This window comes from Cajanus cajan, chromosome 2 (genome assembly GCF_000230855.2).
Source record: "Cajanus cajan strain Asha chromosome 2, NIPB_CcT2T_4, whole genome shotgun sequence".
NCBI classification, from domain to species: Eukaryota; Viridiplantae; Streptophyta; class Magnoliopsida; order Fabales; family Fabaceae; genus Cajanus; species Cajanus cajan.
Window position 1 is genome coordinate 3,579,210 of NC_138518.1, and position 13,159 is coordinate 3,592,368.

General features: G+C 29.9%; 1 protein-coding gene across 1 annotated transcript; it reads right to left on the bottom strand.

Annotated features, from left to right (window-relative positions):
• Positions 1-210: 210 nt before the first annotated feature.
• Positions 211-12,756, bottom strand: LOC109793407 (Major facilitator superfamily protein). Its single transcript, XM_020352877.3, has 5 exons — positions 12,542-12,756; positions 4,924-5,542; positions 4,208-4,425; positions 1,804-2,318; positions 211-1,152 (listed from the first exon to the last, which is right to left on the bottom strand). The coding sequence occupies exons 2-5, from the start codon at positions 4,976-4,978 to the stop codon at positions 318-320; spliced, it is 1,623 nt and encodes a 540-aa protein (XP_020208466.2). The 5' UTR covers positions 4,979-5,542; positions 12,542-12,756; the 3' UTR covers positions 211-317.
• Between the last annotated feature and the right edge of the window lie 403 nt (positions 12,757-13,159).

Here is a 13,159-nt window from a genome sequence, read left to right on the forward strand (position 1 = left end):
AATGCAACTTTATATTCAACATTTGAATTTAACACCAATAGTTAAATTCAAATAATACTATCAAATTCCATGTATTTAGTGGTAAAAAAATGTATATAAAATTAACATGCAAAATATTTAGTCTGTCAAAATATATTGTCAGTTCTTTTTAGTTTTTACCTTCTTCACTTTTAGTTTTTCATTCTTAATCTCAAGAGAAACACACACACATCATACAATTACTGTTATTCAATATCATGTCAAGAAGTTCAACAAACTCTAGCCCAAAAGGAAAGGGGAGATAACTCTTTAAAACTAAAGAGGAAGAAAAAACAACCTCAGTATTCACTATCTGGATCACTCTTCCTAAGGTAATATTTACACAAGAGTACATACAACAGCAAGCTCAATCCACTTAACCATGCCAGAAGCCAATAGTAACTGTCCAAGCGTGCTTCAACCATGTCATCACAGAACCAGCTTGGTATTCCCTTTGAACCTGTGTACACTTCAACCAGTGTAATCAAAAGTGCACTAACAAAGCTTCCAACCCCAAAAACACTTGTGTACAATGCAATTCCCATTGTCCTCATGGTCCTTGGAACTTCACCATAAAAAAACTCTTGCATGCCAACAACAGTGAAAATGTCTGAGATGCCAAGAAGAATGTACTGTGGTAGCAGCCAGAAAATGCTTAGAGGCACTGTTTCTGCATGTGACCCTTCACTCCTCATCTGTCTTCCAATCTCAAGCCTTCTCATTTCAACCAGTGCTGCAATGACCATTGCTATGATTGAGAGAACCATTCCAATTCCCATCCTTTGCATCACACTTATGCCCTTGTCCTGGCGAGTGATCACCTGAGTAATTGGTATGAATATTTTGTCATAGAGTGGCATCAGTAGTATTATAGAGAGTGTTATAGCACTTTGGAGTGTGGCTGGTGGGATCTTGAAGTCTGCTCCAATGTTCCTCTTCATTGTCATGCCTTGTTTTGTGAAGAATGTGGCAGGCTGTTGGAAAATCACTGCAAACATGAGAAGCATTGTCCATATGGGTAAGAGCCTCAGCATAACCTTGGCATTTTCTAGCAGATACATGCCACTTTTGGGATCGTTGCTCAACTCCTTGAGGCTTTCCAAGTTTTCGGGACAAAGGGGTTTCTCTTGAAGCCTGACACGAGAAATAAATATTCAGTTGTAAGCACTTTGCTTAAGAAATAGTAGTAAATATAGGCTTAATTGTGCTTTTATTCCTCTAAATTTGATCTTGGTCCCCCCTCCCTTTTTTTTGGGTGAATATGGTTTTCATAATGTTTTAATTGTACAATTTTAGTTTAATTATCTACTTAAGTTACCATTGGTAAGAGAAAGAAAAATGTTGGATCCTCTGAATAAATATTCCAAAAATTATTTTGAATTATTAAAAAATTATTTTAAAAATAAAATGTTAAATTAAATATTTATTTTATAATAAATTTATTAAAAGAAATTAATATTTTAATCTTTCAGAGACTATTTCGAAATTTATTTCAGAGGATACAGCAATTCTCTAAAAAAATCTTGACACAACAGTGCAAGAAATGTTATGTCAATATGAATATGCTGATGAGACATTGCAGAAAAGTGTCACATCAACATTTTGGTTAAATATTGAATGTTAAGTTAATAGATGAATCAAAATTGAACCATTAAAATAGTTGGAGGACCATCTTTATGAGAACAAAAAGTTATGGAGACTAAAATTAAATTTCTATGATAATAAGAGACTATAAGTACAATTAAGTCAAAATCTAAAATTTTTTAATGTGAAACTGGAACTTACTCTAGCTCCGCCCCTTCAGACTTGTCATTTGGTAGGGTAATTTCACAATGGAAGCATCTCAATGCAGAAGCTTTTATGGCTTGAAATATGTTCATGAGGGGCTTTTTAGCTTGATAGAGATCATTTTGTTTATATGAATATATAGGGCTTCCACCAGAGAAAATCAAAATAGACAGAATCATTGAAACAGCAGGGATGGCAAAACCTAGTACCCATCCAAAGGTATCTTGTATGTAGGACATGACTGTAACACCCAAAAGGCTTCCACTACACACACCAAAATACCACCACTGGAAGAATAGGGTCTTTTTTTTGTTACATTTATCATCTTTGCTACAAGGCAATTCTTCCTCCTCACCAAGTTGATCTGCTCCAAAGGCTTGCAGAGAAGGGTTGTATCCACCTTGTCCTAATGAAATTAAATAGAGAGACAGAGAGAGAAATGAAGAAGACATTGTTCTGTTTCTGTGATGCCATGACCTTGCTAGTGCCGTTGTTGTCAATGCTGCAAGTCCCTAAGAAGAGAACACAAAAGAAAATATTGTTAACTTTTGAAGAAAACATTGAAAATTTAAATAGGCCAACAGAAGCATCAACAGAGCGCATTGTGCATTGACATAACAAAATATAACAATTAACAAGACCTTATACTAATAATATGAAAAATTGTTCACTAAGAACTTCATGGATGTAATTCTACTAACAACCATATGTATAGTAAGAAACCAACAGCTTCAAAATCACTGTAATTTGCTTTTATTTATGCTTTCTGCTGAATAAATTTCCTTATCGACTTGAATTCATGACATCAAAATCGATTCTCTATGACATTATAATTGTTAAATAACTTTAGGTCATTTCACCGAGGGATTTTTTCAATAATGATCCCCTTTTAGCATGTGCTTCCATAGTGCTTAATTTAATAACTTAAAAAGGATTAGTGGTGTGCTTTTCTCTAAAGTTAATTAAAGTAAGACATGAGTTTTTATAATAATACAAGCATAGTTGCCTTCTGTTAAATTTGTTGACAACTTCACTTGAATTACTTCCACATATCATTGATTGCTACTATATCAAAGTAAGGATAAGACAAAATCTAAAATACTCCCTCCATTTTTTATTTGACCACTTTTGAAAGAAAAGAATAATTCTATTTATGTATTCTTTTAAAATTTCAAGACAATAATAATTACTATTTTTTTAATTATGCCCACCAGTCATAAATGAGAGAGAGACGTATTAGTATAGGTAATATTAGGAAGTTAAAAATAATTTTATTATAAATGATGATGATAATATTCCTATTCCATAACCTGTTTGATATCATCCCGGGTCAACAACAGATAAGAAGAAGAAAAAAACAAGGAGGGTAGTTTAAAACAAATAATTATTTCAATTATTGAAATGTCCTCCTGAGTCAATATAGAAGAGATAAACAATGATAATCTTCTAAATAATAACACCAGTTTTTTTTTAGTTACTACAGGGAAGGTAACATGAATATTATTTATTTACCACCTATGGAAGCAGTCAAAATAAGATTCTGCACGTGTACCAATTTTTAGTAACTATAGCGTAGATGACATGAATAACATTATCTAGCACAAGTGGAAGGAGAGGATTTGTAGACTCAAAGTCTCAAACATATCAACTTCAGTGCCAAAGATAGCTTGTTGAAACATGCAGGGCTGTAAAGGATTGTTCAAGCCAAGGCATGTACAACTAAGATGCGCTTGGAATATTCCATTAGACATTTTTTTCAGTGTTAGATAGTTTCTGTCGAGTGAATTTTGTTCTACTGTTGTAGAACCAAAAACTAGGAAGAAAAGAATCTTGCTTCAATGAGTATAGATTACAAGGAAAAACACTGATATTATTCAAGAATATAATAAAGTAACACATGTTCTTCCCTGCCAGTTAAACTCTTTCCATCAGCTTTCTTTTTTAATCAAAGTTTGCTTAGATATTGTATAGAATATGGCTTCAAAGATGTGGCACTATTACACTAAGGTTGAGACAAGGTGAAATGTTCATTAATTTTTCCTGAATGTTCCAAAACATTAATAACTGCATTTTTTTTTCTCTGGCTGCTGGAACTATCCAATTGGTCCACAAAACTCTAGAATTCATTAGTCTCATATATCCTTAAATAAGAAGATTGGTTATGACTCAGACTCCAACAAACTTAATGGATATCCTAATAATATGTTATGCACAAAGTAGGTCTGTCAAATTACCAGCCACATACATGCATGTGTCAATAAAGTTAAAGGAAAAAGAACTGAAAGAGGTATAATGAAGCTCCAATAGTAACTAATTTGTAAACAGAATTTCAAATGGTGAGGGAGTTAATTTTCTAAAAACATGTGAAAGGGTGAAAGTAAATTTGTGGGGGGTGACTCACCACAAAATAGAGGAAAGATGAGACCATTATGGTAGAATATTTGTGCCAATATGCATCAGCAATGGGTGCCACGAGCAATGGCATTATGGAAGTAAATCCAACCCAGCTGTTAACCATCTTTGCTGCAGATGAGTTGCTCAACTTCACAACATCAGTTAGGTAAGTCACCAAATTGGATGCTACCCCCTTGAATGCAAACCTCTCCATTCCTGCAATGGCTGTCAAAGTGCACAACAAACAGTGATCAAAGTTAGTTTTAATCCCAAAAATGTCATAACAGAAAATTAAAAAGGCGTGATCACTAGAATTATACTATTTGTTAGATTCTTGACTCTGGCTCTTCTCTGAGATTTTAGAAGATGCTAGAATAGGACAGTTTTTAATGGATTTTTTCCCTTTTCACATACTCTCAAGTTTTTTTCTTTTTTTCTATTTTTTTTTTGGTGAATCTAGTATCTAGCTGAGTTAAATACTGATCTCTCGAATTACTAAGATCCATTTAAGGATTGAAATCTCTGGAAAGATGTTATTATCAAAAGATGCTTAGTAGGAAACATTTACTTAGAACTATAAAGACAAAATCATTAACGAAATTAGGATACTTCCCTCTTCTCATTCAAACATGGTTCTCTACAACAACTACTATGCTTCATGTTAAGCAAATTAAAGTGCAACATGGTTGAAAAACACAAAAGCAGACACAAACATGTTTTTACCTATGAGGAGAATGCATGACTTGTTGAGCCTCTGTGGTCTCTGTCCACCAGCCATGAAAAAGAGACACCAAATAATGCACCTACAAAAAGAAGCAACCACACCAACCAACCAACCAACCCAACCCAGCACTCTAATGTTCACTTCACCAAAATGAGCCTAAGAGGACAACATGAACAGTACTACAAACCAAAGTGGGTTGTGCTTCCTCATGATCATGTTTTGGCCTTTTCAGTCACAAATCACTGTGCACTCAACTCAAATAGCAGCACCACCTTAAACTTCTTTGGAGATTGTATTATACACACATATATATAGAGAAATGTCTTTAGCTCATTATAATGGGACACGAGAACTTTCACTTTGAAGCATGACACACCAAAAAGCACGTCACTTGAGAAAACGTTACCTGATTTGCTGGTAGCTGTTTTATATTACCCGTCACTTGATATAAGTGCAAAGCTATTAGAACGCACTTTCAGTTTTGAGAATGGCGTTATGATTGCGTTAAAGGGATCAGAGCCAATCGTGCATAGCATCAGGTTGTTTCTATTACACACACACTCCCCTCTTCTTTGACACGTGACCGTTGCATGCTTAACACGTCCAAAACCATTCTCCCTGCTCCACGTAACCAAAACCAAACCAAGGATATTAGTATTTTATTGCAAAGTAGTATCTGTTGTAAGTGTTGACATCATGTTGCTATAATCCAAGTGACTGGAGTATTCCACGTGTAAATAAATTTAACAATCATATATTTCTTTGCTCTTACTTTTTATATATATCCTTCGATATGTTTGTTTAAATTTAAAATTAAGTGTTTTTAAATAAATATTTTAAAAAAATTAATATTATTTTTAAAAGGTAGATAAGAGTTGTTTTTTTTTTTAAAAATAAAATAGAAAACTACTTATTTAAAAAATAATAATAATAAAAAGTTTAAACGAGCACATCAAAAAATGAAAAAAAAAGTACTTATTTTACTAAAAAGAAGTGTTCTTAAAGGAAAAAGAGTTTAAACAAACAAACCCTATGTCTCTTTTTACTTTGTTTAAAATTGTTACTAAATATCCACCGTATAAAGCAAGTCATCATTTTTACTGTATCGATTTGTGTTGGTGATGTAACAGTGAATCTCGGTTAAAGATGGTAAATACATATAAAGTGAATATTTATCTTAAAATATTATTTGTTTTATACTCAAAACTAAGATTTGAGGTAATGAGACACAAGTCATTTTTACTGTATCAATTAGTGTTGGTGATGTACAATAAATAGTGCTAGCAAAATATTTTTTAATATTTTAAATTACATTATTTTATTAATAAAAAATTATTAAAAATAATATATTTAAAATATGAAACTCGTTTTATGATTTTTAATAAAATTTAACTACTAAAAAAAGAATGTATTTTAAAGAGTGTCATTGAATAAATTTAAAAAGAGTATGTCATGAGCGTAAATATTTCTCATTACGTTGTTTATCTCTTTTATAATTTTCTCTTTGTTATCTTTTTTATACTTTTGTCATCTTTCCAATAATATGCATACTTTTATTTTTCAGGTTTTCTTACAACTTACGAGTTGTATGCAGAATTTATATAATATGAAATAAGGTAGTCCTTTCGAGTTTAATGGAAAAATAAATCTTATATATTTATAGGCAAGGAAACAATCAAGTTATCGTCTTATCGATAATAGATTTAACTTATTTTAAAAATATAAGACAACACTTGCTTAATATGGATTTTCTCTTAATTTTGATCTGGTTTAACTTTTTTGAGTATTGGTGTAAAGCCTAGTATATAATTGACAGATTGGCTTATCAACATCGAAAATTTTTTAAATGTAATTTTTATTAAATATTCTATTTTAAAATAAAAAGTATTACCATTTTAAGAAAATTTGGTAAGATTATACTGGAACATGTCAAGTATTCATATTATTATAGATAAATTATTTTTATTTGTATAATTAAGCCTTCTCATTATGATGATTAGCTTTCATGTAATTAACTTTACAAACTTATGAATCTCTTGTTTAAAAGTTGGATCAATTATCCTACCATAAAAATTGAAATAATCTAAAAATAAGCTAATTAAAATAATTGACGAATTAATATATACTCATACATGTTTGACTTTATTTGGGTTTAGTCATTTTAAGAGTTAAAATGAATATAGAGATGTTAAAAATTGTCCAGCAAGTTGACCAAGCTTAAAAAAAAATAAAAAATAAAGTGGCCCTAAAAGAATTAAGCCAATAGTTTTCAAGTCTAAAATCTATTGATTTATTTGGCATGATATTTTTTTTATTTGCATTTGTAAAATTTAAATAAAATTAAAAATAAAATAAAATAGATCAATTCAGTCTGATTAAAAACAAGTTGAATTAAAAAATAAATAATTCATAAAAGATTTAAATAAAACCAAATTAGTCCACTTAAAAGTATTAGCCTACAAGACCGATCCAGTACACTCCATTTTAATAGTTGGAAAAATGAAAGTCTCCTATATTAATTATATATGTACTTGTTTCCCCATTTATGTATTTATTTATTTTACTAGTTATTTCCAAACTTGAATAACTGATAGATGACTATCAACTTAGATATGAATATATGTAAAATTATACGTAAATAACATCATTAGCTTAAAGGAAAGAAACAGTAAAAGAAGCCCAACCTAACCATCATGATAAACTTTCACCGGCAAAATCTTTATAAGGGTTACAATACACAAATCCTAGGATTTCAATTTTCTATGTTTCAATTTCAGGCAGAATCTTCAAACGGATTGTTAGGTGACCAATTGGAAATTTTGGAAGGTTACTCCTTCTCTGTGCATAGAATATCTTACTGGCCAAACCTCTTTAAGGTTTGGAAAAGAATGAAACACACATGCATGACACACAACATTGGATTTTTGTTCAGCTTTTAACACCTAACCTAAATGTTTGGCCTTACCCATTCTCCATATCTACGCCAATTACATCACTTGTATACATATACAAGGAATATATAATGTGAGACAAATGGTAATGTATGATAAGAATATATTCCGTGTAAAAATGCATGTCCTACTCCATCATCATCAAGCTTATAAAAATAAAATAAAAATAAAAATAAATCATAAATGACGTGCCTACCTTTTTGTGCTATCATGATGCCCTTTATCTTTTTTATTTCCATATTTATGACCTCAGTAAATTGCCTTTCCAGTCTAACCATTAATTCTTTTTTCATATGATAAGTATACAAAAGGTTGAAAGTTGACTAGCGATTGGAAGTGTACTCCATTGTTAACTAAACTAAGTTAATTTTAGTTAACTAATATTTTTATATATAATTTCACAGAAAAAATTTATTTACACTTATAATTTTATGAATTAACCTTGTGTATCATTGTTCTTATGATAAGAAAATTATTGTATGATCCGGAATCACATGGTATTAATCAATCTTTATATTTTTTTTTTATGATTATATTATTGGTATGTAGAATTAATTTATTAACCTTTTTGGTAACTAATTTGTATTATGTCAGTTGAACAACTTTAATGAAATCTTTTTTTTTTCAATTATGTTTCTTTTATCCATAAAATTCAAACATGAAATTTTATTTAGAGGGATAAGTTTAACAAATACAACAAAAACATGTAAAATAGAGCAAGCAGACAACAAAAACAAACACAATTTCCACGAGTTAGCAAATACAGCATGAACAGATAGAAAGACTATATGGAGGGTAAATAAACAGGAGCTGGTGATGAGTTCACGACTCACAAGTATAAATATTTTTGGATATTTTCTTTCTGTAAACACTAAAAAAATATCCTATATATATATATATATATATATATGGAAAACTAGCCATTGAACAGACAGAAGATAACATTGATCTCCATGCATGCATCTCTCTTCCTGTCTTTAACGTTGGTGCTTGAGTGAGATGGATACCACTTTGTTTAATTATGATACGAAACTGTAGTGGGGATTAGGCACACACGGTGGGGTGGCAGAATAAGTGTATATTAAAGGTTCCAGATACAGATGCAAGTAATGAGACCATAAAATCTTCGGTTCAAGCCTTGTTTGGGAATTTTTGGAGAAAAAGGATGGGGATTGCATTTTTTTTAAATTAAAAGTTATAATATATAAATAAATGAAAGATTGAGGTGTTTATATAATTTAAAGTTTAATAGACATTTATTATTAGGATAAAAAGTTATATTATTAAGTAATTAAAAATCATTTTTATAGTTTGACTTTTAAGATAATTATTATAAAAATGGAGTGATTTACCACAATTTGTAACTCAATGAGAATATAAGTTGTTTGGTTACTGTGATTTCAAAAAGATAAAAGTAAGTGAGAAAAACAATAAAAGTATTTTATTGTTTAGGAAAAAGATAAGTAAAAGAAGGAGAAGAGTTTGGTGGGATTTACGTTAAAAAAAAAAAAACAAATCACTACTCGTGTGATGAGATTTTGTGGAAGAAAGGAGAAAAAGGGTCCACTAAAAAGTAATAATAACATGTATATTTTTTTATTTAAATTATACAATTATGCCATAGAGGTAAATATGATTTTGTATCATCACAACTTACTTTTTTTTTATTTTATTATCTTTCTTTATTTCTCTTAATTTAAACAACTAAAAAAATTATTTATCCTATTTATTTTCTCTTATCTTTTACTTTCTTCTATTCCACTTCTTTCTCGTTAAAATCTTTGGTTATTGAAAGCATAAAAGCTTTTTTTCAAAGTAAACTACCTTTACACAGTAAATGCGCATATTATTTGCTTAGAAAATAATTATTAAAACTATAAATTTTTGGACTTCTCCCTTTCTCCTTTCAAAACTATCAAAGACGGCCAGAATGAATTTTTCATAAAAGGTAAATGACGTCTCTGTTTGCAGAATCATTAATCTTCACAAGTTTATAGACATTACTTATTGGCCGTGAACCATGACCTTCCAGTCACAGAAAAGCTTGCTAAGCCAAAGTCAGAAAAATTCAATGAATTGTATAATAGACTCGCACTTTTTGAACTGAAATTAAATTTTGGATTATTCTACAATCACCGAGAAAAATTACTTATGGGATTCTTATACTTAAAAATTAGTTTTCATACGTTTTCACCATTGGAGTCACATAAAATCGAAGTTAGGTATAAAATAATTCTTTTACAAAATCTGATCTTAACATATTAAAATATGATTTCTTGTGAGACCTATTAAAAAATATAAATATGTGAGATAAGTTACGAAACCCATTTTAAATTCTTAAAGAATTATATCATAGAAGTGAAAAGTTGCTAAAAAAATTTAAAATTGATATGACATAGTTGAACTAAAAAAAACTAGTTAAATAAGTAACATTGAAGATGTTCTAAGGGTATTAGTGCCATCTGGAGTTTTTATTAATAACACCTAAGAGACGTTAGATCATGTTAGAATTACTCCTTGCTAAATGTCTATTGAAATGGACAAAGTTATATTAACAAATAAGGGTATGTTTGGTAAATACTTTTGTGAGAGAAAAATAAAGAAATAAAATAAACTTATTCATAAACTAAATTAACTTATGTATAATGTAATTTATAAAAAAAATTAATAATTTCTCTAAAATCTTATTTTAAACCTATGTTTAAGTTATTTTTAATTTATTAGGAAATTTATTTCAACTTTTCTTTCTATTTTTTTTCTTAAAAATATTTTTGATGATGTTTATCCGAACATGTCTCAAGTGTAAACTGTTTTTTTTTTTTTTTATATAATTTTCTTTTGAAGTCAAATTTGACTGTGGAAGCATGGTGAGTGCTACTATTGTTATTACTTTATGCTGAAATTCCTTAGTTGACACCTAGGCAAGGAACACAATGTTGGCATGAGTGCGCTTACGCACTATAATTGTTCAAACCTGTGCCTTTTTTCCTTTCAGCAAATTTAGGGTAAAAAAACAATGCCATTAATTTATTTTTCTTTGCCAATAATATAACTCACATTCGTTACCATACACAACACTTCATAGATAGGCAAGTCTTAATAATTTGTTCATATATAACATTAAGGTTGCAAATTCTAAGCATTATACCAAAGCATATGCTTCTGCAACTATCCGAATCAAGCCACCACTAATCCTTTTGCTTCTAAGCTATCAACACTACACACTTTTTAGAATTTTTTTATTGAGAAATTTATCTCAAGTTTATCTACATATTATGTATGTCTTTTGTTTTGTAATTCTGTGGCAATAACATATTCTACAGTATCTTTCAATCTTTCATGTCACCCTAGGTCCTGCCTCAACTCAATAGCATGAAATGTGCAACTAGTTAACATATTACGCAACTAGTCCATTAATTGTTTTCTTTTCTCATAAAGCAAAAGGTGTTCCAAAAACAAAAGAAAAAGCTGCATAGTCCAAAGAATTTTCCAAGTATGCTGTGTACACAAGCAAATGCTTTATTTATTTCCCTGGTAGATCTAATCTCTTGATGCAGTGTTATCCACAGAGAAAAACATTCAGAAAAAGGAAACACACATTGTTTACTTGTCATTATTGGATATTATTTGAACATTATAAACACTATTTCGTGGAAGAATGAAATTACTTAGGCAATTATGATAGTCATGGACAATCTCTTATATGTTATATCTCTTGGAGGTATAACATCGACCAGTAATATGATCAAAATATATTAAGTAATAAGCAATCTTTATTTTAAATGTCATAATTTATTTTAGAAATTTTATTAGATTATTTGTTAGTAGATTTATTCGCAGATGTCAAATACTATAAAAATTTTACGTTTAAGATATCTATCTAATCCTCATGTATATTAAAAATCTCACATTGATTAATGATATAAACAAAATAATGGATAAAAATAAGAACAATTCTCTTTACAAACTTGTTTTATAAAGTTGAGCTAAATATGTAATAAGTGACAAATTGACAATGGCTTATAAGTTATATTCATGCACAAAGAGTAATGAGAGCAATGCCATGCTTTTTTTTCCTGGCAAAGCAGACCAGGATGCATGGAGAAAGCAAGTAATGGAAAGGCTTTTAGGACAGAAAGTGATGCCCCAAAGAGATTTTTCATGAAATAATTGTGAAGGGTGTTATCATGATATGTTCAAAAAGGGATTCTAGCTAGACCTACTTTAATCATCATCAAAAGGGACAATGAGGAGGTCTTCAATTTGGCAATTTGTTCCAAATTAGGCTATTTTTGATAGGAACAAAAGGGGTATCAGAATCTACAAGTTGATTCCACTTTGTGTGAGTGATCCCAGCATTGAACACTAAAGTTTTGGCCTAGATGTCTCAGTGTTTCATCTTTCAATAATCTACATCACTGTCCTTCCATAAATCTTTGATAAAAAGGCACCCTATTAACTTTCTACTTTTCAAATTATTACACACTTTGTCGTTTACAATAGTGCCTGTTAATCACACTAATTTAATTATGACAAGGTTAGATGGTCGACTTAAACATTATACATATGTAATTGTGAAATCATTACCTAATGTAATTAAAAAGGGTATCAACTAACAACATTGATGAGTGTTATATATGAGTTACAATAAAGAGAATGTTGTTACCTCTAGAGTTCTTGGAAGAATGATGATATCATTTTGAGTCACCAAAATACATGTTGAGAAATCATGAAGATCCATGCAACCTCAGAGCAGGTCTTTGGTTTATGGCACAACAAAGATTTCAGGCTCATCAAATTTGTCGTATTCAACACAACTTTGTTGGAATCGATCATCCTAAAGTATCTCCATGGAATGCTGAAGTTCGTTGGAATTGTTCAAGTTCAGAGATCTGTTTTAACCCTTTTATAACTTAAATTTTCCTTAATTAACGGTGTACCACACTAGAACAATTCGACAGAAATTGAACATATGATATGTATATAGAAGGCATCATATTATATTTTTGTTGTATAAGAAAGGAATAAAGTTTTCTAATATCCCCTTCTAAATTTAAATGTTAGAAATTTAAAATATTATATCCGTAAAAATGTCGTTTGGTTAATGGTAATGCAAATTTTACCCGTGAATTTGGTTTTTTGTCATGCGTGATTGTGTATATAAAAAAATTTATTCAAAGAAGTAAAACCTACTTCACTTAATCTGTGTTAAATAACATGATAGGTTGGTATAGTAATTAGATATCTTGAATTTACATGTTGTGAGAATAATCAATTGTTTATC

What these genes read in the sequence shown, in the direction of transcription:
- LOC109793407 (XM_020352877.3), bottom strand. Translation starts at nt 4,978, where the DNA reads ATGGCTGGTGGACAGAGACCACAGAGGCTCAACAAGTCATGCATTCTC. An exon ending in GTCATGCATTCTCCTCATAG is followed by an intron (nt 4,426 to 4,923) that starts GTAAAAACATGT and finishes GCACTTTGACAG; the next exon opens with CCATTGCAGGAATGGAGAGG. An exon ending in CATCTTTCCTCTATTTTGTG is followed by an intron (nt 2,319 to 4,207) that starts GTGAGTCACCCC and finishes TTCTCTTCTTAG; the next exon opens with GGACTTGCAGCATTGACAAC.